The 26,624-nt window shown below is 40.1% G+C and overlaps 1 protein-coding gene across 2 annotated transcripts; it reads left to right on the plus strand.

Moving 5' to 3' along the window:
* Positions 1-4,409: 4,409 nt before the first annotated feature.
* Positions 4,410-26,153, plus strand: RIPK2 (receptor interacting serine/threonine kinase 2). 2 transcript variants are annotated; one of them, XM_074577394.1, is made up of 11 exons: positions 4,410-4,671; positions 8,116-8,269; positions 9,445-9,600; positions 12,249-12,406; positions 15,817-15,866; positions 16,197-16,358; positions 19,533-19,618; positions 19,801-19,890; positions 20,491-20,596; positions 24,151-24,330; positions 25,557-26,153. In XM_074577394.1, exons 1-11 carry the CDS (start codon positions 4,484-4,486, stop codon positions 25,880-25,882), a joined length of 1,656 nt encoding a protein of 551 aa, XP_074433495.1. In that variant the 5' UTR covers positions 4,410-4,483; the 3' UTR covers positions 25,883-26,153. The 2 variants fall into 2 exon arrangements, with proteins under 2 accessions (XP_074433495.1, XP_074433497.1); XM_074577396.1 differs by lacking the exon at positions 4,410-4,671 and adding an exon at positions 5,621-7,104.
* Positions 26,154-26,624: the final 471 nt, after the last annotated feature.

Here is a 26,624-nt window from a genome sequence, read left to right on the forward strand (position 1 = left end):
TTACCAATGTGGACTTTCAGAAAATTCCCATGTGAAGGGAAGAGTCAGACCAAAGATTTCTTAATAAGAATGAAAAGGTCAATGTGGGAATTCTCACAAGTTAAAAATTCAAAGAAGAAACCAAGAGGCAGCTGTTTATCTGCTAGATGGTCTAAATACTGTTTCCACCATTTAGAAACAGTATTTAATAAAAGCTTTTGTTTTATCAAAAGCCTGATCTACCTTAGGGAGCCCACATTAACAAGGTTCCTATCTACAGTCATAATGAAGGACTTAGAAACTTCTCTTTGAGTATGAAGAGTACTTTTTTATTCCTATGTTCATTAGATAACAAGCAATGTGAGCGTCACACCTTGCTGTACCAGGTCATTTATCACCTGATCCAATAAGACAAAGGATAAATTACAGATTACATCACCTCTTCCATCAAATGTAGCAGCAGCACTGTCAGGAAGACAGTCGACTTCATTAGGCCAAAAAAACCCCTTTATTGCATAAATAACACATTAAAAGGTGATTATCAGATATTCTACCAGTTCCTTTTATTAGTATACAACGCATCTTCTCTATTGTCAACTGCACATTTTCACATTACAATTTAATGGGTCTGTGCTTTCTTAAAGGCCTCTGCAATACCACGAAAAGCTGTTCTGACGTGGTCTGACAGCCAGCCTCTGGAACAGAAAGAATGCACAAACCTACTTTTCCTCCCCGGTCCTCTGCTCAGGCTCTGGTACCTAGATTCTGACTTTCTGGTCCATATTCTTTCTTTATCAGATAGAAAGAATCAAGTTAATTTATCCAGAAAATCTACTTGCTCGCTGCTTTAAAACTTCACATAGATGTAACTCTTTAACGTGACTCCAGAGAAGCTGGGTGTAAAGGTTTCTTCTAGGTAAGCACTGTATCCCACTAACACCAAAAGGCAGGAATGCACAAATTAGCCCTGGCACAAGCAGCTTTGCTACACATTGTCTCCAGGACCACGAAGAGGATCAGAGGGCTGGAGCCCCTCTGCTATGAGGATAGGCTGAGAGAGTTGGGGTTGTTCAGCCTGGAGAGGAGAAGGCTCCAGGGAGACCTTATAGCAGCCTTCCAGTACCTAAGGGGGCCTACAGGAAGGATGGGGAGGGACTCTTTATCAGGGAGTGTAATGACAGGACACAGGGTAACAGCTTCAAGCTGAAAGAGGGGAGATTTAGATTGGATATTAGGAAGAAATTCTTTACTGTGAGGGTGGTGAGGCACTGGAACAGGTTTCCCAGAGAAGTTGTGGATGCCCCATCCCTGGAGGTGTTCAAGGCCAGGCTGGATGAGGCTTTGAGCAACCTGGTCTAGTGGGAGGTGTCCCTGCCCATGGCAGGGGCGTTGGAACTAGATGATCTTTAAGGTCCCTTCGAACCCGAACCATTCTGTGATTCTGTGATTCTCTTCTCCTAACAAACACACCTTTGGGAAGTCCATCGCATGCTCTTCACTGATGAGGCAGCTGCACTTCCTCTGTGAGTGAAGTTTGAGCTGCCACTGTTGCATAAACAGACAGATGGAGTTTTACAAGAACATGCTTATTTTCTTGGTCTTCAGCATACTGAAATCTAATCAAAGTTCACTATTTAGTCATTGACTGTCCTTAAATCTGCCATTGATTTTTTTCTGCAGGCCACTTTGCAGACATTGCAAGAAGGGATCCTGCTTACATTTAGAGATACCAAAGGGATTTTAAGTAAAAATCAGCAACAGTGAAAACAATGAAGTTTAGATCTTTTTACATGTGATGAACTGCTGAAACAAGTTATAGTTTATACTGATTGAGAAATATAGTTTTGAAGGTATTTCTCAAAAATTGTTAAAAGTGATTAAAAAGAAAATCAATTGCACATAATGAGTAATGAGTGTAATACAAGTCTCTCAGATATGAGGCTATCACCCAATTTACAGTTGGAAACAAAAAGTCAATAGGTATTGTTACATGGCTTTCCCAAACACCATTACAGCATTGATTTGAAGTTAATTGTAGTTAATCTAAAAATCAGAACAGCATATATAATACTTCAATTGACATCATGTCATATTTGAGTTTTAAAACAGTTAACAGTTTCAACAAAATCTCAAAGGAATTTTAAAGCTTTAATTTGCACTGAAATTACTTTGTATTTTAGCTGCAGTTTGTGCCACAGAACCTCAACAATGAAACTTTAAGGCAGCTGTGATGCCACTTACGTCATTTGAGAGAATGCCTTTTAATATACTACCAAAAAAAGGGGGGGATTTCCAGAAGCAGTGGTGATTTACTCTCATTTTTCCCTCGGAAGCCCCTCTTTGTCTTGAGAGCTCCAAGTCACCAACTTATCTTTTTGGAAATTCTGCTTTGGTGTGTCAGCAAAACATGCGGCTCCCCACAGCCCTACAGCCACAGAACTCAGACCAAATGCAGCGTTCCTCTTCCCTTCCCACCCTGACTAGCAAGCTTGCCTTCAAACCCTGGCAAAATTCCTAAAGATCTGTAGAAAGCAGCAACTAACTACTTCGTCCTGTTACTCATCCTGTATTGCTTTACTGTGATGAAAATGTCAATATTGCTTCCACCCAACCAGTAGAAACTAACCCAGGTTTGTCTTTGCGTGGTCCAAACCCCCCTGACATCAGTGGAAATGGACGGATTCTTTAACAGTACACTTTATAATATACATATATATTATAACAACATACAGTTCTACACTTTATAACAAAACAATTAGTTAAATAGACTATCATAATACTCTTGGCACTGTTACCGATCTGCCACTTTTTATAATCACAACAATCTTACTTTTTAAGTTAGTATACTTAAAGCTATAAATATACATGAAATCAACACAACACATGGCAACAAGATACACAAATATTTTTTTGTACAGTATCTTCAAGTTTTTAGTACAGTGACATTCATAATCTCTTAATGGGAAATACTGTAAGTGTGTATTTACTCAGTGGTTTTGTAGTACATGCTCATGGCAGATGTCCATTGCATACTATTTTCTTTAGGAAACAAAACCTTTCTTATGTATCAAAGTTGAAATAGTATGACATATAGTACTACCGACATGATAAATACAGAGAGGATTATGCATAAACAGATACCCAAAACTTGTATATTGCAAATGTTGCATCAAAATTACACTTCTGGGAAACCACCTAGTGTGTGTGAAGGACAAAGGCTAAACGAAAACTGAAAATAGAGTAAGTCAGCACGTGCTTCATATGGCTGCTCAGTGTGTTAGCAATGCTGCAGCATTTGGAGGATATATATCATCCAAGACACAAGAAAACTGGAAAAACATAGCAAATCTATCAAAAGTACTAGGACCTAGACGGACCTAAAAAAAAAATAATTGTCATGCCTTAAAATGCATGCTGTGAAATATTGCATGGTACCATAGTCTGAAAATTTAGCTCCTTTCCCTCATTCTCTGGTCCATATCCATTACTGGGAGAAAAGAGGAGAGGTGAAAAGCCACAGACTTTTTGAGTGTTATGTATGCCCAAGATCCACACAGATGGCAAGGCGAGGGATTTGCTCTGTTTACCTCCATCTCACCCTGCGGAACTGTCACTCCCTGTGGAAAGCTACAGACTTCTAACTTTAAGCTAAAGCATTTTGTTAGCCTATGAGAACTTGAGTGGGTGAACAGGCCTTGCAAACTCTCCCTGCATAACCCGCTCATAAAGCTATCACAAACACATCAGCAGATCCAGCAGCTCGCACTGAGCGGGGGCAAAGGTGAAATTGTGCTTTTGGGAAATTTCGAAATTCCCTTTTTGAAACGCCGCTATCCTGAAAAAAAAAAAAAAAAATCTTCCTAGGAAAGACAGGGAGGAGATAAGCGAATGTAAGAGCTAACTCTGCTCACACTTCATCTGAGCAATGAACACACACCCGGAACTGCACAAATCACAGCTCCGCAGAACGGCGGGCGGCGCCGCCGGCCGGGCTCGGCCCTGCCGTCCCGCATCATCCTTCTAAAAAACAGAAATAACACATCCCTCGCCCTCCTCCCGCACGGAGGGTGTTGCTTCCCTCCTCTCCCCCATCCCCGGCCCGGGGGATGCCTCCCGGCACGACTTTCCCCGGACGGGGTCGGGGGATGTTCCATCCCCGGGCCGGGGATGCGCTCCCCAGGAGAATGGGGATGCGCTCCCGAGGAGAATGAGGCTGCTGCCCCGGCACAGCTCTCCCGGGGGAACCCCGGTTCGCTCCCGGGTTTCTCCTCCCCGCAAGACTCATCGCGGCGGCTCCGTCTTCCCCGAACCCGAGAATCCGCGGGAGGCCGTTTTCCGCGGGGAAGGGAAGTCGCTCCTCCGTGGGGTTGAAGGAGGAGCGGGCTGCCGGCGGCCTGGAGAGGAGGCGGGCCCGGGGGGGGGGTGGGGGGGCGGGTGGAAGAGGCGGGGAAGGAGGGCAAGAGGAAGGGCTCTCCGGACCCGTCCCCGGCGGCGGAGTGCGAGGATGAGCTGCGGGGATGGTGGAGTCCGGGCGGGCGCCATCAGCTACTCCCTTCCCTCCATCCCATCCAACAAACTGCCGGATTTGCGTTTTATCAGCCGCGGGGCTTACGGTACCGTGTCCGCCGCCCGCCACGCTGACTGGAGGGTCCCGGTGGCCCTCAAATGCCTGCAGGGACCGCTGCTAGATAGGTAACGGGGGTGAGGAGGGGGGACCACGGGGACGGGGCATCGCGGAGCGGGGCGGCCCGGGAGGGGGGGGGTGAGGCGGGTGATGGGGGCGGCGCGGCTGCCCCGGCAGCCGCGCCGCCCCCATCACCCGCCTCACCCCCCCCCCCCCCGGGCCGCCCCCCATGGGGAAGAACTGACTTGAATCCGCCTTTCCCCGAAACCAGGAGGGGGGGTCCCACGCTCCTTCGTTGCCCGCGCCACTCCGCGAGTGCGTCCCATCGGTGGGTGGAAGGGACCCGCGGGGCGGCGGAACCCGGGTTCCTGGCCGGGCGTGGGTCGAGCTTGCCACGGCCGAATGTGCCGGCGTGGGTTCCTCGTGGTTGGTGGATCAGCGAGGGGGGGTGTCTTTGGTGGGCAGCCCTGCTTTCAATCCAGGGGCAAAGGAGGTACCGGAATGAGTGATTCAGCTGGAGCCATGAGAAAGCACGTACCGGCCCCGGAGCTTCCTGACTTTCGCTTGTTGAAGATGGGTGGTTTTGGTCTCCTGGTTGCCTCTTTGGAAGGTTTTTTTTTTTTTCCTTCTGCAGTGTGCACTTCGGTGGGATTTGCACAGTTCGTCCTCTTTCTGGGACTGTTGGTTGCTATCCATTTTCCTGAAGAATCAGCAGGATATTGAAATACAGTGATTACTATAGGTTTGTTGTTTATCGTGAGAGACAGAGAGTCTATACGGAATATATTACTGTATCCACTAGAGGTTGCTTCTAGCTCCTAGAAGCAGCTTCTCTGAGGCAATGTACAACTGATATTTTTTCCCCCCAGATCTCACAGTACTGAGACAAGCTAATTTAAAATAATAGGCTTGTAGGCCCCCCCATGCACAACTGATATTTTCCATTAGTCCTTCAACTTGTAGCAATTGAGTTCCCCATTTTCTTGGGGCTCAAGTGACAGTGTGTTTGTTACGGGAGCTGTTGCTCCATGTAAGGGGGCAGCAGGTAATAATTCTTCATCCATCTCTGCCTCATTCACTCCCTGTAGTGCCAATTTTTTATCATATCAATGCAAACTTGCTTCTTCTTAGGCCGTCCAAAGCCTGCCTGACTATCATCCTGCCTCTTGTGTCTTATCTAGGTGTCTTCAGTCTTTACTGCCCCGGGTTTCTTTGACCTAGTGTTAGGCATTTAGGCAGAATAGCTTCACTCAAAATTACAAGGCTCTAGTCTTGTGACCCAATATGCTAGAATAATAAGTTGTTTTAAACTCTTTCACCCCTTATTCCCTGGGTGTGTATCTCTGAAATTTTGCCAGAATGAAATGGAATCTCAGTTATGTTTTTAAGCAGGAATACTGTGTTCCCTGATAAGTTTATTGTTCGTTTTTTTTTTTCTTTACTTTAAATGTCTGCTTAAATCCCTGCTGATACAATGTTTATCCTCTGCACTCAATCGAAAGAAAACCAACAAATATTATTTTTAGCCTTGCAAGAATTTAGATTAGCGTGACATCTAGACCATGAAATTATGATGAAAAGGGCAAGTGAGGTAATCAAAATAATTCATCCACCTACCATATATCATGCAAAGCTTGGAAATGGTATTAGAAGACTGAAAGCTGTAAGAAATCTGTTATTCTCAAGTCTTTGCAAGAAGTGATTTGTCGGCTGTATGACAGGCGACGTAAAATGCCATCCTGTAAATGCTGTCAAGAACAGGGAAGAGTTCACGGTGCAGGTAATTCCCCTAACTAGAAGCTGCACTGTGTATCCCAGAACTTGGAGTGTGACCAGCCAAAGAGCAAAGCCAGTTGGGAAGGTATTGTGGGCTCGTAGTAATTTAGGCATTACTCAGTGCCCTTCTGATATAGAGCAGACAAAGGTGAAGTGACTTAGAGGCACAGGAATAGACCTCAATATGTTGCAACTCATTTCCCGGCTACAGCTGAATCCTCATGCAGTCTGGGAAAACCCCTAACTTTCTCAAACCCAGTCTTTTCTGGAGACAGGGAGGAAGGGAGAGAGTTGTGTCTTTTGTCTCCTGCTTTCCCTGAAGGATGCCTTTTTACTTGGATCATTTCCTAGAGTTTCATCTAATAGGAGCCTTTTTCCATCACATAGATAAGGACCAACTATTGCCATTAATTTCACGTCCATCTAAAATCAAGGTTTTGTGTCATAAAAGCAGCAGGCTTTAGTTCTCCAGGCTTCCTCTTTTCCCCATGTACTCTGACAGCCTTTTCTTTGGGAGGGCTAGGTCTACATCGTTGGGTCCAGACTGATGTGAGCTCTTCAGTGCGTACCCTGAGGATGATGGACACAAGCCAGCTCTCACCCGGGAGCTGTGTACCCACATGAACAGTGTGCCGTGCGGGGCGAATCGTGATGGGCACAGCCCCGGCTTGTGTGCCCTGGCACAGCTGTATTGCTTCTGAATCGGGCTGGCTCACATCCAAAGGGTCAGTCTGAGATGTGCTGTAAAAGTCCTGCTATTGGATATCCTAGTCACGTACTTGTACCTGTACCAGTCTCTGCCAGTATAAAATCTAAATCTTTTTTTTCCCAGTTATCCTTCACAGTCTAAGTATCCTCACTGCCAACAAACCTATTTTGTTCAACAACATTTGAGATACAAGGCATACCAAATAGTTCATAGTTTTTAGGAACAGAAGCATATTCAACTATAAAACTTGAGCTTCTCGAATCCAGATGCTGCAAGGTCTGAATTTGTAAATAAGCATCAAATTCACATTAATGAGGAGGTTTGATGTAACAGAGAGCATTCCCACAGCCAAATTCAGGAACCCAAACATCAAGAGTCTGGTCTTTTCCTGCTTTCTGTGGAACCAGGGAATCTTTTTTCCAGAGGGTGATTCAAAGCAGGGGCCCAATTTGAAGGAACAATTTGCATGAAAACAAAACATAGTTGTTCCTTTTCGTTCAGAAACTGAAGGTGCATTCCTTTAGCCCATAGTATTTTAGTGCACATCAGTGTCCACTAAATTTAAATGGATGGAGAATTGCAACTATTCAAATCTCCATTCTGTAGGAGATTAATATTGGGCCTCAGTGAAAACTCAGGGTTTGAAGATGGGCAGTAAAATTGGACAAATGTAGTTGGTATTACCGTTATGGTTACACGGGACGGTGAAAGCTGGACTTCTGACTGTATCCTTATTTACTGGAAACATGGAGGAAATGTGTGATGGAAACAGAGAGGTTTGTGTGTTACAACAAAACTGGGGAAGCTATCTTGTATTTGCATTTGCAGATTCTAATTTGCCTTACAGTATCTTGTTATCAAAACAAGTGTAGTAGGAAACATATGGTGAAGGGTGGTGGTATTGCATAAAGGTACAGAATTTTTTAAAGAGAATATGAGAATAAAGAGAGAAATGTGAACTCAACATCTGCTTTGAGTTTCCTAGTATTGGTATGGTAATGTTTTTTGTTTCTTTGTTTTCTTTAAGTGATAGAAACCACCTTCTAAAAGAAGCAGAGATATTACACAAAGCCAGGTTTAGTTACATTCTGCCAATTTTGGGAATTTGCAACGAGCCTGAATTTCTGGGGATAGTAACAGAATACATGACAAATGGGTCATTAAACCAGCTTTTACATGGGGTAAGTGTACTTACAGTCTTTAAATGCAATCCCTGTTTTATTTACATACAACATACAATGTTGTTTCAAATAGATTGTGATTTCCATACTTAACAGAAGTAGTACAGTAAAGTGTATTATTAGTAATATTTCAAATTAAAGAACAGTCATTATCACTAGTAGGTTCTGGTGCACAGATCGACTTCCTGTATCCCAAAAAGACAACCAAACTCAGAAGGCTTTAGTTTTATTACCCTTCTTCCTTTAATGTCATGACCTATAACTGGCTTCATGTTGAATTAATACAATTGCTTCAAAAAATCTCTGCTGTTCTCTAATTAGAAGCTGAAATGCTTACTTCAGCCTGGGTTTCAGAATTACTGTCAATGTAAATATGAGTATTTACAATGTAAATGTCAATGTAAATAAAACACAAAGATGAGGGTTTTTTCCTGAATTTGAATCTTTATTAAAAATCTGAACAGATACGGATATTTCTACCAGATCTTACTCTCAGGAGTGGGTTCTCCTGTGCTGAACTCGCAGTTGCTCCCATTAGCTTGGTCTGAGCATCCAGCGTTGCTACGGTAAAGCTGCTGCAGTTGTGTCTCAACAGCACTGCAGTCTGGTCTGTACCTTTAATATCTCATGCCTTAGGGAGCTCAGCTGTGTGTTTTTCACAAAGGCATTAGTGTCAATGGAACTTTTAAGATTTCAGTTGAGTTTTACTGCCTTTTTCTTGGTGTATTAATATTTATAAAGGTAGTATTTTGTGCTAGGTTCACCACAGCTTTTTTCTTTCTTTTTTTTCCAAATGTCAGTTGAAGGTATGATTCTTGCCTGCCTTTGTGTAGTACTTACAAGCTGTGGGTTGCAAGTTTCATACAGGAGTTCATCTGTAAATCATATTTCCATAGGAATGAGTAACATAGGAAATGTCCCACATCATGTATAACAGTCATGAACTATTAGGTGAATGCTAGAGAATGGAAACGTAACACTTCACGATTAACATTTATGTATTTGTTTTAACAGCTAACCAGCTCAGTTACAATTTTTAAGGAGTTCGTGTAACGTATATTTTAAAAGATTACTGTTTGTCCAAGTCACTTTAGTCTTATTATGAAAGTCTTTGTGTTGTGCTGTTAGATCAGAACAGAGGATTATATTCTGGTTTTGTGGTTTTATCTTGGCAGAAGGATGTTTATCCTGACCTTCCTTGGTGCCTGAGATTCCGCATTCTTTATGAAATTGCTTTGGGAGTAAACTATTTGCACAACATGAATCCTCCATTGCTGCACCATGACTTGAAAACCCAGAATATTTTACTGGATGATGAGTTTCATGTCAAGGTAGAGTTATTTAATTCTTATGTTCTTCAGCACCCAGAATGAGTAAAAGTGTTTTAATTATTGTAGAGGAGGAAGACTGAGGATGTGGTCATACAGAGGGGACATAATTTTATGCCAGATCTTTTCTTCTCTCCTTGCAGACAGAACTTACCAACTTCTTTTCAAAACTCTGCTTTGCTCAAGTGTGGATTTGATCCATCTGAAGAGACCAGAAAGCCAAATTTTCGGGCTGTTTGTGCTCTAGCAGTAGCTGATACTCAATAGCAGTGATGCTCTCGTATGGCAGCCTTCCAAGGGTAGCTACGTCTGGCCCTTTCTGAGGAGAAAATAGAAAGTGTTCCTGTCCAAGATGCTCAGACACGTTAGTTCTGGGGGACAGTAGAACCAAATTCGAACATTAATACCCCATTTGACATTTGTCATGCAGTATATACGTATATGTTCTGTTCGCGTAGTATAAGAACACATAAAACGTAACTGCAAAATATGAACATGTTGCAAGATCGCTTTTGTGAAGCTCCTTAGAGAAAGCAAACACACGCAGAGAAGTAATATTAGTTTAAAACTATAACTCTGCATTTTAAAATACCACTGCCACGATGTGAAAAAGAGACTATAAAGTACTTCTGACAAAATAGTTAGCTGCTTCCATAATTGCAAGAGTTGATTGGGTTTTTTTGTTGAAGATCCTCTGTTTTTCAAATTGGTAGAATATTCTATTCAAGGAGATGAGAAATAAGAGATATTTTGCACTTAATTTATACTTGAGTGGCGAATGCTTCAGTTGTTACCTTGAGATGAAGCTTTTTGTGAGTCCTTGAGCAAAGATCAAGGATCCAGTGCTAATCTCTTCTTTCTCCATTGCCAAGACATTCTTCTTGGCAGCAAGGCGCCTTACGCAGCCTTGTCTCCGCTCACGCCCTCAGCAGCTCATACCTCCTCCCACTCAGTTGTGCTGGTATTGCCATCTCTCAGGCTTCCTGATAAACCTGACTGGAGGAACTGGTCCAAGTAATTTTTTTTATCCACTTTTTTTTTAATCCCTAACAGCACTGGTGCAGCCTGGTGCTCTGCCTGACCACATCTAAACATTTGCTTTGCTGGAGCAGTTGAAGGGAAGAGGTTAACTCTTGCCCTGCCTCCTGTAAGGAGTCTCTGGAGGCCTGTCCCTAGGGTTTTTAAGTGTTTTTTTTGGGGGGAAGCAAGACCTTATAGCAGCCTGCCAGTACCTGAAGGGGGCCTATAAGAAAGCTGGGGAGGGGCTGTTGGCAAGGGCATGTAGCCATAGGATGAGGGGCAATGGTTTTAAACTAGAGCAGGGTGGGTTTAGATTAGACATTAGGAAGAAGTTCTTTACAATGAGGGCGATGAGACACTGGAACAGGTTGCCCAGAGCGGTGGTGGAGGCCCCATCCCTGGAGACATTCAAGGCCAGGCTGGATGGGGCTCTGAGCAACCTGATCTAGTTGAAGATGTCCCTGCTTACTGCAGGGGGGTTGGACTAGATGACCTTTAGAGGTCCCTTCCAACTCAACACATTCTATGATTCTATGATTCTCTTAATTAGGACAGCTGGCAGGAAACGCAAGGAAGGTTATCATGCATGCCAAATAGAAGAAGTATTGCATATGTGTAAAAGTAACACCATTCATAGAGTGATGTCCTAGATCTACTAAAGGAGCAAGATATTGTGACAGTTACAGTGAGGAAGGCTTGATGAGACTGAATTGTAGAGAAAAAAAGGTTATTTTTCTCTGTGGATTCTGACTGTACGTTCTCCGGAAAGATTATTTCTGTTATCTTAATTGCCACGGTGCTCACACAGGCTTCTTTGTTGAAAATATTTTTGGTCTTATGTAAAAGCTGGACACGTGCAGAGCTCATCACTGGCTACTTATCCTTCTCCCTTGTATGTTGATCACTCTGCAGCTCAGCCAGGAAGCTTATTCTGCTGGCTGTTCCTCTTCCTACCTGTAACCTAGCCTGACACCTTGCTCCCTGGCTCACGGATGTCTGGGAATGTAAACTGAAGTCAGTTATTCTTTATGTAGATGTACTGTAAATTCTGTAGGAAGGGACAAGGTCCCAATATATTCAGCAACTTTTTGCAGCACAGGATTTCAGAATATCAAATTCATTAACCCAAGATTAATATTTCATAGTTTTGGGGGTAAGGTGGAGTGCCCTAAAATTTTTCTGTGAGAGCAACTGTCTCAGGATATCTGCAAGCTAAGTTACATACAGCGATTATGATTTATCCTAAATTTGTGCTTTCTTCACAAGCAGGGAGCTAGAAGTACTCGGTGTTTTTTTTTGTTTGCTTTTTTTAACCAAAGAAAGTTATATGCTTCATGCAGGACAGAGACGGACTCCCATAGCAGACTTTCCAGCCATAGAGTATAGGAGTTCTTCCTTAAAAGAACAACAGGATAGGGCAGAGCTATAGGGATAGCGTGAGTCATGACCTGGGAATGCTTTCTGAAGGGAAGCTGGTGTTTCCTGTTGCTAGGACAACCACATACTTTCTGTGTGTCAGGTTAAGGACTTCTAGCGACCTGTTCTTTCGGGAGGGATTTCAGGAATTTCTAACAACGGTCACCAGATAAATCCAGTTTTTGGTCTCAGAACAACTGATTTGTCCTCTTCAGATTGCAGATTTTGGCATGTCGAAATGGCGTGTCATATCCATGTCGCAATCACGAAGTGAAACCTCTTTGCCAGAAGGAGGGACAATTATCTACATGCCACCTGAAGATTACAATCCCAGTCAGAAAACCCGTGCAAGTGTAAAACACGATATCTACAGGTAACTCATGTTGTTCTCAAGTGGGCTTTGCGATCCGAATTCAAATTTGATTTACTGAACTTAGACTTTAACATATTTTCAGCAATTTTACTATTTTCAGAAGTGTCATAAGTTTATAAGCAAAGTGAATCGGGGAAAATAGAATTGGGTGGTAGCTGGATTTGATCACCCATTTCTTTAGGAAACACCGTGACAAATGTAATGCTTCAGAAATTAAGCTAGAACTACAGAAACAGACAGAGGAGGCTGGTTTCTATAAATAAGTGTACACATAGAGACAATGTAGGGAGGGGAAAAAACGTTTACACCATTATCTCAATGCACATACCCTTGTAATTTGTGCACATCAATTAACACAATTTGCAGAATGTACTCAGGGGAAAGAAGAAAACATATTTTTGGAAAGGGGTTAGGAAAAATCAAGGTGATGCGATTAGAGGACATATTTAGAGAGCTCTCCTTAAGGAATAACTTACTCTATGAAAGTTCAGGTAGATTTGCGTCAGTTAGTTCTCAGTAGTAGAAGTAATAGAACAGGAAGTAGTAGAGTGGTGGCAACGTGTAGAGCAAAACGGCAACTGCTCTTAGGACATTAAGAGTTACAGTTTGCTAATCTAAAAAGGCTTGGAGAGCTCAAAGATTACTTGAAGGATTGTGAAGGGAATTGTCATGTATAAATGGGGATTGAGGAGGCATGAAGAGGCACATCGTTCTACCACCTTTACCTTCAGCTGTCTTCGACAGGGTTGTATTTTGGTGAGAGATGAATCAGTCTCAGAAGGTCTGACTGACTTCCAGGGACACCACTATTTCTCTTAATTATCCCTTACCTTTAAGGGGCACACAAAGTTCCTTGACATTCCTGTGCAAAGGATAGAGATGGTAACATACCTGCTTTCCTCACCCTTTGATGAGAAAATCTGGACTAGGAAGACATTGAAAAGGAATAACGGTATATTATGGGGAAAGAAGTAGTGTGACATTATCTCCTCTGGCGTATCGTTCTTCACAGAAAGAGTGGTCAGAGACTGGAATAGGCTGCCCAGGGAGTGGTGCAGTCACCATCCCTGGATGTGTTTAAGACTCATTTAGATGTGGTGTTAGGGGATATGGTGTAGGGGAGAACTTTGTAGAGTGGGGTTGATGGTTGGACTCGATGATCCCAAGGGTCTTTTCTAACGTAAATAATTCTATGATTCTATGATTTTAGAGGATTTGAAAGTGTGGCTGGTGGCTTAATAAGTGAATGGAGATGAGGAAAACAAATATTTGTTAACAAGAAAAAAAATGTGTGCAGAGGAATAACAACAAAATGGGAGAAAGTAAGAGAGAAAAGATTAGTAGAAGATGTTGGAAAACTGACAGATTAGGAAGGAAAGAGATTATTTGAGAAGAGAGAAAAGAAACTGAGACAATATTGTAAAGAGGGATGGCAGTTCAAGGCAGGAAGACATGAAGGTTGAGAGACAGTGAAGGAAATGGCCACCAGAAAGGTCACAAGGAAGATCTGCGCTCAGGATCAGAAGGAGATGCTGTGAAGCAGAAAGAAGAAAGGAAAACCTGACTAGTGTAAAGAGGGATCAGCAGGAAGTAGTGTGCTGTAGTGGTGTAGAATTGAGAAAATAATCTTTAATTGTAGAGAGATTCTAAGCTGAATGAAAAGCTGGATATCTGATTAATTGACCACAGCAGATACAGCTGAATGCTGTTGAGCTATTGAAGCTAATTTGTGAGAAAGGATCTTTCTTAAAGAAACAAATCCTTAAAAGTGCAGTCAAGCAGCATTAACTTTTTGAAAAGGAACGATTTGCTGTGCTAAAAAAAAAAACCAGCCTGCATGAATTTCTCAGGAATGCATCAAAAGCAGGCTTTCTAACAGGGAGGACTGTTTTTATTAAAAGTTACTTTAATAATTTTTTAACATTAATAAAAGTTAAAATGGGAATGGAATAAGTAGTTAGGAAAGCTCAATTTATATGATTGATTTTAAGCATCAGTTATTTTATTCTTACTTAATTTTTTTGGTTTCTTCCTAATTGGTAGCTGTTAGATGATACAATGCTTAGAAGCAGTTAAATGTAACCTGTATGCAGAATTTTGTACTTCTTAGTGACGTAGGAAAATACTGTCTTTGTGTACAGTTACTTGAGTAGTTGAGCAAATATTTATTCTGATAAGTGTAATTCTTCTTTAGCAAAAGAGCGATTCTTTGCATAGTTTCATTTTTATTGCTTCAGTGGAAATTGGATTTCAACTTTTTTGAAGTAACATTTAAAAAAACTTTTCAATCTAGTTTTAAACTGATTTACTGAAAGAATAAAGGACTAGAGGTAAGTCTACAAGGATATGTTTGAAATTAGAAATGAGATTCTTAAGCAGTGAAATATTTTTGTTCTCTCATTTTAGCTTTACAAATACTAGATTTATTCCTCACACCAAATTCCTAGTCTTAAACAGGAAAACCAGATTTGGGGCTTTTATGTTATTTTATTTTATTTGCTTTAACTTCATTGATTATTTTTTTATAAATGAAGTCAATGCTTCATTTAAATTAAATAATCTAATCCAATTTAAATTACAAAATTGTCTGAAATTACCTTTTTTCTTTTTTTAATATATCTTGATGATTGAAGAGAGTGGCTAGTCCACTAAAGATGGAGCAGATTTGTATTCACTGAGCCACTGACACATTCATGTCAATGTGAACGGAAAAAAAATCTAACCGGTTTGAGTAAGCAGATGTGTGTCCAGTCTGCTGGGTACAGTTCAGGGTAGGCTTCCTGAGAGTCTCTTTTGTAAAGCGGGTCTTGTACATAAAAGTGACATCTCTCCCTATAGAGAAGATTGCGTATGTTGAAAGTATATATGGCTGTGAGGGAAGCTGGAGTGTGCTTCCCAGATGGAAGTCCGTTATCTTACCTGACTCAGACTTTGTGTGGGGATGGAGGTGTGGGTGAATGCCATTCTCCCTGCTAGGACCCTGCTTCCCATGGGAATGTCAGAGAGTGTCGATCCGGACTGGGGAGATGCCACCGTATTGCAGTTAGGACACAGCAGTTGGGACTCTGGGGCTCACTTCAACTTGCATCCTGAGATTTAGACTACACATATGTAATTCACAACATGTTGGTAGAGCAGAGCTAATAAAGATGTGGAATAGGAGTTTATATGCCGTGTACCTTTTCTGTGCTTAATATTATTAACTAGTTCTAGTTGAAGTCACTAGTTAAAATTCCTGCAAGCTTTCATATATTCAGGTCATCTTTGTAGTTAGCTATAGTCAGTCCCGTGTGCACATGCAGGACAATTTTAGCAAAATGTTTTTAATAAAATGTAAAGCTGAGCACATCGTGCTATTAAGTATTGGAAATCTCAGATAATATCTTCTATACTTTTTATACTTTAAACAGTTATGCAATTATTATGTGGGAAGTGATGTCAAGGAAACAGCCATTTGAAGGTAAGGCCGTGTCTTCCTTTAATTTATTTTTCCAGCCTTATGTAAAGGCTAAACCTGAGACCTGAGACTTCTTTTTAAGGGTTGCTTTTTAATGATTCAACTTGTAAACTTGCTGAAGAACACTTTGAGTTACTTTTGAAATTAGACTCTTTTTCTGTATTTTTTTTAAAATTAGTGTTGTTTGATAAATTAAAAATTTTGTAAAAAAAGAAGCATAACCTTATTTTGGTGAACTGTTAATACTGTGTCTGCAAACTAAATAATTCCTCCTATAGTAACCTATTTATATTGCATATATTTCTAATGAATGCACGATGTCTATTTTGACAGAAGTTATAAACCCCTTGCAGATAATGTACAGTGTGTCACAAGGACAGCGACTAGATTTAAGCAAAGAAAGTTTATCAATGGACATTCCACATCGAGTGCTCATCATAAGATTGATAGGAAGTGGCTGGGCACAAAACCCGGATGAAAGACCATCGTTCTTAAGTGAGTTTACCTTGCATAATGGGAAAAGATTTTTAAATTGCCAGATTTCTGTGGACCATGGTACTTACAGAGCAAGGTTATAGTCGCAAAAGGGAAATGGTAAAGATGTCACAAGATACATGTGCCTAGTCGTGTTGCGTATGATAAGGTGCTTGCCTGCTTCCACCATGTCTGAAACAAACTTTTATGAGTGGAACTACGTGTGTGCCATAAAACCAAGTTGTTAGTTGGAGTCTTTTGCGTTTGCCGTCTCTAATTTACCTGTGAAAAAAGCATCATTTTTTGTTTAACTACTTGCACTTGGTTGGGGTTTTTTTGTTGTTGAAGGGAACTTTTGGTTTTGGGGGAAGTGAAATACATAGTGAGTACTATGGGATTTATGAGCAAGCTGGCAAACACGCCAACAAATCATTGCACATCAGATAAGCTATAGTGACTTCACCTTGTGTTTGTATCTCAGTATAAATCTTTTTCACTTAGACTTTATCTTTGAATGTTCCACCTCCCAGATTGAGCAGGAACTGGTCGAACCCACGCGCTTAACTTTCTCTTTCCCTCTTTCCTTCGTTCAGCTTTTTGTCCACGAGACCAAATATAGATACTTTCCGCCTTTTTTACAGTGGATTACAGAATTTAGAGAATAAGATTGAAGTGTGAGCTTGTAGAGATAAGAGTGGCATAGTGTGAACTGGAAAAGTTTTGTTTTGATTTTTTGGAAACCTGTGTTTGTCACATTTAACCAACATACTTGGTGTATGTTGAGTCCAAATTTATCCCCCATAACAATTTCTCTTAACATACTCAATTTTGTGGTGACTTTCAGCTCTTGTTTGGCCATTGCGTAAAGGTACTTCCATAAAAATTGGCAGAAAGCAATTACCTGTTTTCAACTGTGAAATTTGCTCTTGGGAGTGTTGTTGTGGTCACAACTGTCAGTGTGGTGAAGCTGAGAGTGGTTCCTGCAGCTGCCTCGCTGTGCTTCTATAATTTGCTTGTGCTTTAAAAACTTCCTCCCTACACCTTTGGAAAACATGATCCTAATTCTGTAGGAAAAGCTAAATTGCCTTGGAGAGGCAAAAATGTAGAATAAGAGAGTTACTGAAAGTATTCAAATATAGAACAGTACAAAGAGATGTGGCTTCAACAATTCTATATTTTAAGTTTCTCATTGGTTATGTTGAGGATGCAATGACTCAAACCTGAAATACTAGGTATTTTTATTTTGTTCTGGTGGGTTTTGTTTTTAGGGTTTGTTTACATGGGATTTTTAAATGTGAAGAGTAAAGAGGTCTGCAATCTTAGTGTTTCATTTATAGCTTTGGCGTACAGAACTTTTTTAGTATTTTGAAAATCTTATAGGCATACTTTCTTTGAGCTGGAAAGCAGTAGAAAGTTGCTGTTCACATAGCTTAGAAAGAAATGTTCATAAATTCATTTTTTTGCATCAGTTTGTCAGAGTACAAAATGGGGACACATCCAAACACATACAGCATCTTCATGTTCAGTTTACAGCCCAAAATGAATTAATTACATGACCTTTTTTGAGGCATTCTTATTTTCGCATTTAAGAACATTTTGAAATGTCAGTTTATATGACTGTAAATTGTGGATTGTTTTTTTCCCAAGCAAGGAAATATATCTATTTATAATATTTTTTAAATCAAAAAGAATAGACACATCATGATATTTCCTTATGATATTTCCTTATGTATTCTTGTTTTCCTGTGTCAGTTAATGAAAATAAAATAGCAGTCAAAGTCTATGGTCACACTGAAGGAATAATTACCTGGGATGTGTACTAAAGTGTGAGCTAACTTGGGTTCTGTTAGTGTCCTGTCTGTAGTAAGATGATCTTTGAAGAAAACATGCATTGCTTTTCCCCCTACTTTACTATCATAAAAAGAAAGAGGAAGTTGCAAAATGGTTGCAAAATTAAGGGAAGTAAAGCTCACTGATTGGGAAGTTTTGCAATTACCATAGCATGGGGCGGGGGGAACTAAAATATCCAAACACCCTTTTTTAAAATAAACTTTAAATAGAAAAGGTCACTTAACCTGTCTATTCCCCTTATAAAGAAGGGACAAAGACTACTTATCACCATGCTTCTGCATGTACTTGGAATGTGTACCTACAATTTAATTATAATCAACAAAAATTAACAGTGCTAGTGTTTCAACGTGGAAAATGGAGTGCCAAACCTGTAAAACTCCATTTTAGCTGATGCAAGAAAATAAGAATCCTAGTATTGAACGTATGTCTTGAAGATGCTATTGGAAAAAAAAAAATAATCTGGGAGAACTATTATAGTAAAAAATAAAAAAATAAGGATGCAATGTGATGGATTGCTAGTACAGTAAATAGGTTTTGCCGAATGGGTGGAGTCCATAGAAATGCAGTAGAATCGTGATATCGTCACATCATCCTTCCCTGAGGTTTTTTTGTTGTACTTGAGCACAGTTTCAAAGAGACATTTTTATCGTACAGTCATCTCAAAATTTGAAATACTTAGTTCTGTAAACCTCTCAGATTGGAAAGCAAGGGAGTGTAGCACAGGTTGTCACTTGCTTATTGGGTTGTCATGTGTCTCCTGATGTGAGTAGATGGTTTTTGCTTGACTTGCTGCCTTTGGTGGGCACGACGACACTATCGTTGGAGTTGCTGGATGTGGTAGGTCAGTGCTTTGACTATCACCATCTTCTCTGTCCCTGCCGCACAGCATTTGTTCTGGATTTTGCTGTGGTGAGGGTTTTTTTGTTTATTTTTCTTATGTAAATATTTAACACCTCTGCTAGAGTGGGAAGACAGTGACCCGCTCTGACGTCTTGTGCTGTTTGGTCCCATTTAGCAAACAAGGCTCATTGATACCTTGTAATATAGCAAACCCACTGATCTACCCATTCCAGGAATGCAAAACTTGCAGTCGGGCATCAAAAGAGTCTGGATCTCTCTTTTGATACAGGGTGCTGAGGTGGCCAGATCAGGACAGGGTTTGATTTGATGATGTGAAACTGTTGCGTTTGTAACAACAGGTGAAAGCAAGAAACTTCTGTTTAGCAGCGTACGTTTGATATGTATCAATAGACAAATTTTGTAAATGTAAGAAAGTAGCCTTAGCAAAACGAAAACTTAACATCCACTGTAAATCGTTCAGCGAAGTACTCTTTCTTTGTTTAGAATGCTTAATAGACCTTGAGCCAGTGCTGCGAACATTTGATGAAATAGCTATGCTGGAAGCAGTAATTCTGTTAAAGAGATCAAAGGTAAGTGGATTTTGTTACAGTTATGAGTTGGTCAAATAAGTTGGTAACTTTTGCTTGCAAAAAGAAATGTCATTTCCTTTGTCATTCATTTAATCTTGTATCTGGCTGAAGCATGTGTTTGTAGAGAGCTTTCATCTTGTCTTATAGTAGGAATTTAATACAGGTAAATATGTCTCTTCCAGTCACTATATGAATCGCGATGTATTTACAAGAGTGGAAAGATAACAGATGTGGAGCAGATATCTCTAAATATACCTCTGAATCCCCAAGAGGTAAATATTTTACATATTGCATTTGGTATGTTGGCATCATTACAGATCCTGAGAGCTTTAAGGGGATGTTAACTTGTTCTACAGTTTACTTTCCTGTGCAGAAAAGGCATAAAATGCATTAGTTGAGCTGGGGTGTAAGAAAAGGCATACCGTATAGGTGAAGACAGAAAAGGGTGTGTAGGCAGAAATAAGAAGGGCATGTTTGGTATATCCTCTAAGCGTGGAAAAGCCAGTCCCTCAAGGAGGAATGCAGCACACAATGTCTGCAAACTGTAAGAGACTGTCTTCTGCTCCCTTGCACCTCTACAGGGCTTGCTTGTATAGGATCATATAGATTTGCTTTTACATTTTGACGCTTACTGCTGCTTGTTTTGATTCTTAACTAGTAATTAAAATTCGATACAAAATTGCAGTTGGGTTTGGAAAACCACAATTATTAGGATTACATAGATTTCTTCTGTTTTACTGTATTTTAATTATGCTGTCTATTGAGCATTTAGATAGTAAGAAAAAGACAGTGATGGGACAGTACTCTGTAAATCATTTCAACTTTGTATTTATTTAATGTGTATTTTCATTATACAACTGGAATCATTTTAGGAAACATCTTCTGGCTTCATACAATGTGATGCACTTCCCCTTCGGAGCATCTCTCCAGATATGTCAAGACTCAAGTCTGTTCCCAAGTGTAATATCCTCTCATCAGGTAGAGATACTCATGACTTCATATAAATTGGCCATTGCAGCCTTACGCTCTCAATGTAACATTACATTTGCATAGTAGATAGTTGGGTCTCTGTTTATGTCAGAAAAGAGATTTGTTTTGTAAATAAATAAAACAGCTTTAATAAATAGATTGCCTTGCAAAAGTATCTGCACAGACCTTTTGTAGCCATCCCCTTTTCTGAATAAAAGTTGGCAAAATTCTCAGACAAAACTCAATCTTGAGATTTTGTTGACATCGGAAGCTAGAAAAATGCAAGGGGACTCCGGTGAAATAGCAATACATGGCAAAACTAAAACTGCTCATGAGTTTCTTCTCTTGAAAGAATGCAAATATATATTTCAAAAGAATGGAGCATCCTTTGACTTTGCAGGGACCAGTGGTGTGAAAGCAGACAAGATGATTGACTTCTCTGATAAAAGCAGGACATGGAAACTTGTTCTGAGGTGCTGCAAAACTGGAGATACTCTGGTAGAGGTAGGAGGGCACAGGTAGTTTCTTTTCCAGCTCCTGTTTGAACACCTCCATGAGTCTGGGCTTGTACTCAATGTACTAGAAAGATATAAATACAGCAGGAATTCCAGGGAAAATAAATTATGGGAGGCTTAAGGAATTTGAGTTACAGGGGAAAATGGCAGAAGGCAAATGTAGTATAGTTTGGCTGTACCTCTACCCAAGCATTTATCTATACACATAGCAAAAAATCTTAGAGATGAAGAAAACTTGGTGTTACCAAGCTTAATAGGAATGTTGTGATGAATTTTAGGAAGTGGAATATTAGATTTGATTTGAGCATAGACTATAAGTGTAATCAGCTAAGATATTGATAAATGTCAGCCCTTCTTGCTTCCGGTTCCTGTCAAAAATTGTCATGTCTGCCTGTGGAGGACATTGATGTGGTGGTACTATTAATCTGATCAGTTGGTGGTCCTTTACAGAGTCACTGCTTAGACTTTGTTGCATATATTTATAGCCACTGTAAAGCCGGTGAAAATAGTGTCTATAAAGCCATATTACAGAAGAAGTGTTTTTTTGTTACTTTCACAATAGCTGTATCAGGTAGTTTTATAATGGAAAGCAAGACTTGCGTTCTTCTTACTTTGACGAAATTGGATGCAATCATTTCATGTGAAAATCTGTTCCTTGGTATCTGTTGGCAAGGGATGAGTTTGGCATGGCACCAAGGCAGAAGTTGATGACTATAGATTTTAGTGGAGTTGTTTTTTCCACCGATACAATTAGAAGACTGTTTCAGAAACTCGCTCCTTCAGAGTTAGGAACTGTCTTCTAACTTTCAGCCTCTTTAATTTTTCTTCCCTAGCCAGCTTATACACAGACTTGTTCTTGGGCATTTAAGCTTAAATAGCTCTTTTCCCATTTTGCTTCTGATATAGAGAATAATCCTTTAATACACTTTGTTTTGGTAGACAAACAGGATATGCTCTCTTGAAGTCCATTTGTAAAATAAGCTTCTTTGTTCTCCTGGTATCCTACTAGTCCTCCCTGAGCATGTTCTCACTTAAGTCATTGAAGTAAGGCTACCAAACATCTGTACTCAGTATTAGAAAAGAAGTGTGACAAGTTGTCGTGGTTTAGCCTCAGATGGCAACAAAGAACCACGTGCCGCTCGCACGTGCCTTCCTAACACAGGAAGGATCGTAAGAAAAGGCAAGACTCTTGGGTTGGGACAAAAGCAGTTTAACAGAACAGCAAAGGGAACAGGCAAACAACAACAACACGGACAGGGGAATATACAAACGCGATTACGGGACCGCCGCTCCCCGCCGCTCGCCGACCAGCCGGACCCGGGACGCCCCAGCCCGCTTTTAAGCAGCAAGTTCCTGCCCCCTCCCCCGGCAGCTCAGGGTGGGCGTGGCTCACATGGCATGGAATACCAGGAAAAGTTAACCCTATCCCCACCGGAACCAGGACACAAGTGTTTTCTGCCTAAAACAAGAATTTTACTTAATACAGCTTAGAATTTTATTTTTCCTTTCTCACAAGATCCTTCATTACTGAATAATCTACCTAGGTTGTTGGTTTTTTTCAATTCCAAATCATTAGCCCCAGCCTGAAGCAGAAAGTCTAGATCTCATGTTTTGTGCTACCAAATTACCACTTCTATTACTTTAGTCTTCTAGGTCAACTAGGTCCTGTCTGAGTAACCTGGGTCAACCTTTTCTTTCTGAAAAACATCTGCAGATTTCATTTGCCTGTTTCTATTTTTTATGCTATGGCCACTGGTCAAGTTCATTTTCCCATACTAGTACAATCCCAGTAGTTTTTCTCTAATGGTATTAAAGAACCATGTGTGCTTAGAGTTCCATAACAATCTATCCCAGCAGAGGTGTTTAAAATTCTTTTCTAAAATGATCTTTCATTCACACCTGTTGTCTCTTAATCCTTTCTCATTCATGGAGTAGGTAACATCTGCTGCTTCACACTATATAGCTCTGCCCATCTTACTTTCTCTCTCTCTAATGAAATGAAAAGCTAGTTACTATGGGTTCTAATCCACCATTTTTTACATAATAAGAGTTCCATTTCTTTCACATATTTCTATTCCTGCTCCTTGTTCTTATAGCCAGTCTTCCACAAATCAACACTCTGATCTAGGAATGCACCTTAAAATACCTCCATTCGATGGGTATCTATAAATCCTGAGCTGTCTGAGGGCTACCTGTTCTTTTTGTGTCTTTAGATGTTCATCTGAATTCTTACATCTTCATCTCTGGTTCTTAGTTGACATCTCTGAAGCTCTTTATCAAGTGACACTGTGAAATTCTGTAATAAAAACTGTATACAGAATTAGGCAATATCATCAGCTATTTGTCCTCTCTTCTTTGGGTCATTCCTACCAGTGCTTTCACATCCATCATCTTTTTCTGCCATATAAAATCCTAAAAATAGAAAGTATTAAGATTTCCACCTGATAAAAATCCTTTTTTCCCCCTTTCTTTGCAAATGCTTACATGAAGCTTTCTTGAAGTCATATGCTGTTTTGACTGACTACCAAAAGCTTCCATTGGCTTCCCACTGACTATCACTGTTGGGCTTCATGTTCTTTCCCTCCACCTGGATCTTTCTTTCGTTTTCCTACCTTTGTAACACTGCCAAACTTCATCATAATAAATTAGTCAGCTTTCATACTGACTCCTAGCTACCAAACACTTGAAGAAGTTATTTTGTTCTTCTGGTGCCTACACAAATTTTCTGTCAGACAGTTTTTTTTAAAGCTCACATCTACTGGATTTTGTCTCTCAATGTTCTTTTAAAATAAAACAAGACCCCCAAACCCATGCTCAAGCCCTGGTAAAAGATAAGAGACATAAATGTCCTCAAAACCTGAGTGTAAGGAATAGTGTGTTGTATTTAAAGTTAATTTAGGTTCTTAATTACTTGTTTCAGGGAATTGCTCTAACTAGGCTCGTGGCTGTTTTTTATTTGAACATAGAATCATTGCTGTTCTTTATTTGAACATAGAAGTAATATGTGTCCCGTTTTTTTTCCTCCTTTTTTTTTTTTTCTTTTTTAAGATGGAAATTCTGAGGTTCTGCAGTCTCTCAGTAGTCAGAGCACGGATGAAAATATCTCTGTAACTCAGAGCGCCAAACTTCTTTTGCATCCATACAGCCGTTTTCCCTCATCTGAGAAGACTATTTCCGATGCCTCGAATTCTGCATCATGTGTGCTGCGATCATCACCGATTCCTTCAGGTACAGCAAACACTGATTTAATTCCAAGACCCACAATAAGTGTCCTAATAAATATATGTGTGTATATGAAAAGGAAACTGGAACTTTTGTTCATCTGTAAAATGAAAACAAAGCATTCTGCAAATTAAGAATGCAAGTAATTCTGTCCTTGTAGCCTTATATTACAAAGTAAGGAAAACAAATGTAAAATGCATCTAAGTACGTGTACCTGTAGCTCCTAGCGTTTTTCTCTCCTTTTAAGCAAACTTAATTCCTGCTGCCTTGGGTCTTCTTTATCCCATTCCCTTTGCTCATATTCTCTCTCCTTTCTCCTACTGCTGTAGCAGTGCTGCAGTCCAACAGAACAGGAAAAAAGTTAGTTCAAGCTTAACTCACCTTGTTGCCTGTCACTTCTTCTCACTTTTTAAGCTTGTCAGTCTTCCTCGTAGTAATGGTGGGGTAAAGAGAAGCATCAGTTGTGTCAGCATCTCACCTTTAATCTCCTATGTTAGTTGACAGCCCCACTGCATGATATTCCTATGCACCAAATAACTGTTGAAAGCGTGCTTCCAAAAAAAAATAACAAAAAGAATCTTTAATGCATGATGAATTATTCAGAGGGATATTTTTTTATGGGCCACACAATAACATGCAACTTCATAAAGATCTGCTGCATCATCCCTCTTCTGGAAATATGAGAATTGGCACCTTTTCCCTGTGTAAATCCTCAGCTTGAGGAAAACACACAGGAAACTAGAGGGGTGTTTTCAGTAAACTTCAATAAAAATCCCTCTGGAAAGTGAAGTTACCAATTCTGTCTTTTTTTAGTACCAGGTTGTGTTGAACACTGGAATAGGTGGTGCACAGTGACTGTAGAGGTCCCATTACTTGGAGGCGCCCAAACTGCAGCTGGACAAGGTCCTGAGCAACCTGAGTTATCCCTGAAGTTGGTCCAGCTTTGAGCAGGCCATTAGACCAGATGACTTCCTTGAGGTTCCTTCCAATCTAAATTATTCTGTGATTCAGACAAAATAAATACTTTAACCACCAAATTTGACAAATTGGAACATTTTAAATGTGGAATACAGTAGTGAAATGTTAAAAGCATATTTAGTAGTCCAATGTTTTTCTGACCAAAACCAAGTTTTAAACAGCTCTTTTCTCAGCTTGTTCTTTGTTCTATGACGCTATTTATTGACAGACAGTTACAATGCTAATTTTTTTTTTTTAATCCTCTCCAATCTCAGATTTTGTTTTGGAAACCATACAACATAATGTAGCTCATCAATGGATCCAAAGTAAAAGAGAAGAAATTATTGATCAGATGACTGAAGCATGTTTGAATCAGTCACTGGATGCTCTGCTATCAAGATTTTTACTCATGAAAGAAGACTATGAACTTATAAGCACCAAACCTACAAGGACATCAAAAGTCCGACAACTCCTTGATACCTCTGATAGCCAAGGAGAGGAATTTGCCAGAATTATAATACAAAAGCTGAAAGATAACAAGCAGCTAGGACTTCAACCTTATCCAGACATTGTATCTAATTCTCTAAGACTGCATCTTTAAATTTATTCTTTGTGTATGAAGCCATGTGAATATTTCTTGTAACATGAGTCTTGTTTCTGTATAGTAGTTTGTACCACTTTGTCTTTACTGTGCCTTTGTAGAGTCTTGGAAATGACACTGAGTTCATCTAGACTGCATTTGGTGAGTTACAAATTCATCAGTTGGAATGCAGTCATAAAGCCAAACACTTGACACTTACTGACTTGATTCATACAGGTATTTTGTTTATACATGACAAAGAAAAAATATTAAATGTTCCCTGTTTTACATATTTTCTGTTTATACATATCCTTTCCTTTCACCTCACAGATTTGAGACAACCCATCTCAACTTGGAGTATTGGTTTTTCTCCCACCATCTTTCCCATAGAGGGAGGAAAAAATCTAGGTGCTCTATTTTGGGGCTTGCATGCTGTGTTTATAATAAATTTTCTTCTTTCAGCCTTACCGGTTACTCCTCCCAAGATACCAGAGAAGAATGGTAGGTGGGAGGAGGTTTACATTGCATTTTTACAGGATTTTTTATTATGTCTTGTTTTGTTTTTCCCATTTTGTTGCCAGGGCAAGCGCTTCAGACCACTGCATAAGAAGAATGTCAGTCCAAAGAGGAGCCCAAGGGCAAGGAGGACATTGTGCTGATCATCTTTGTTCTGCTAAGAACTGATACATTAGACAGGGTGCAGCTGTAGCCTTTTACATTATTTGGTTACACCCGTTTAAACTCCTCTTGAAACCATAGTATG

The sequence above is a fragment of the Larus michahellis genome, chromosome 2, assembly GCF_964199755.1.
Source record: "Larus michahellis chromosome 2, bLarMic1.1, whole genome shotgun sequence".
Lineage (NCBI taxonomy): Eukaryota > Metazoa > Chordata > Aves > Charadriiformes > Laridae > Larus > Larus michahellis.

What these genes read in the sequence shown, in the direction of transcription:
- RIPK2 (XM_074577394.1), top strand. Translation starts at nt 4,484, where the DNA reads ATGAGCTGCGGGGATGGTGGAGTCCGGGCGGGCGCCATCAGCTACTCC. An exon ending in TAAACCAGCTTTTACATGGG is followed by an intron (nt 8,270 to 9,444) that starts GTAAGTGTACTT and finishes TTATCTTGGCAG; the next exon opens with AAGGATGTTTATCCTGACCT. An exon ending in GTAAAACACGATATCTACAG is followed by an intron (nt 12,407 to 15,816) that starts GTAACTCATGTT and finishes TACTTTAAACAG; the next exon opens with TTATGCAATTATTATGTGGG.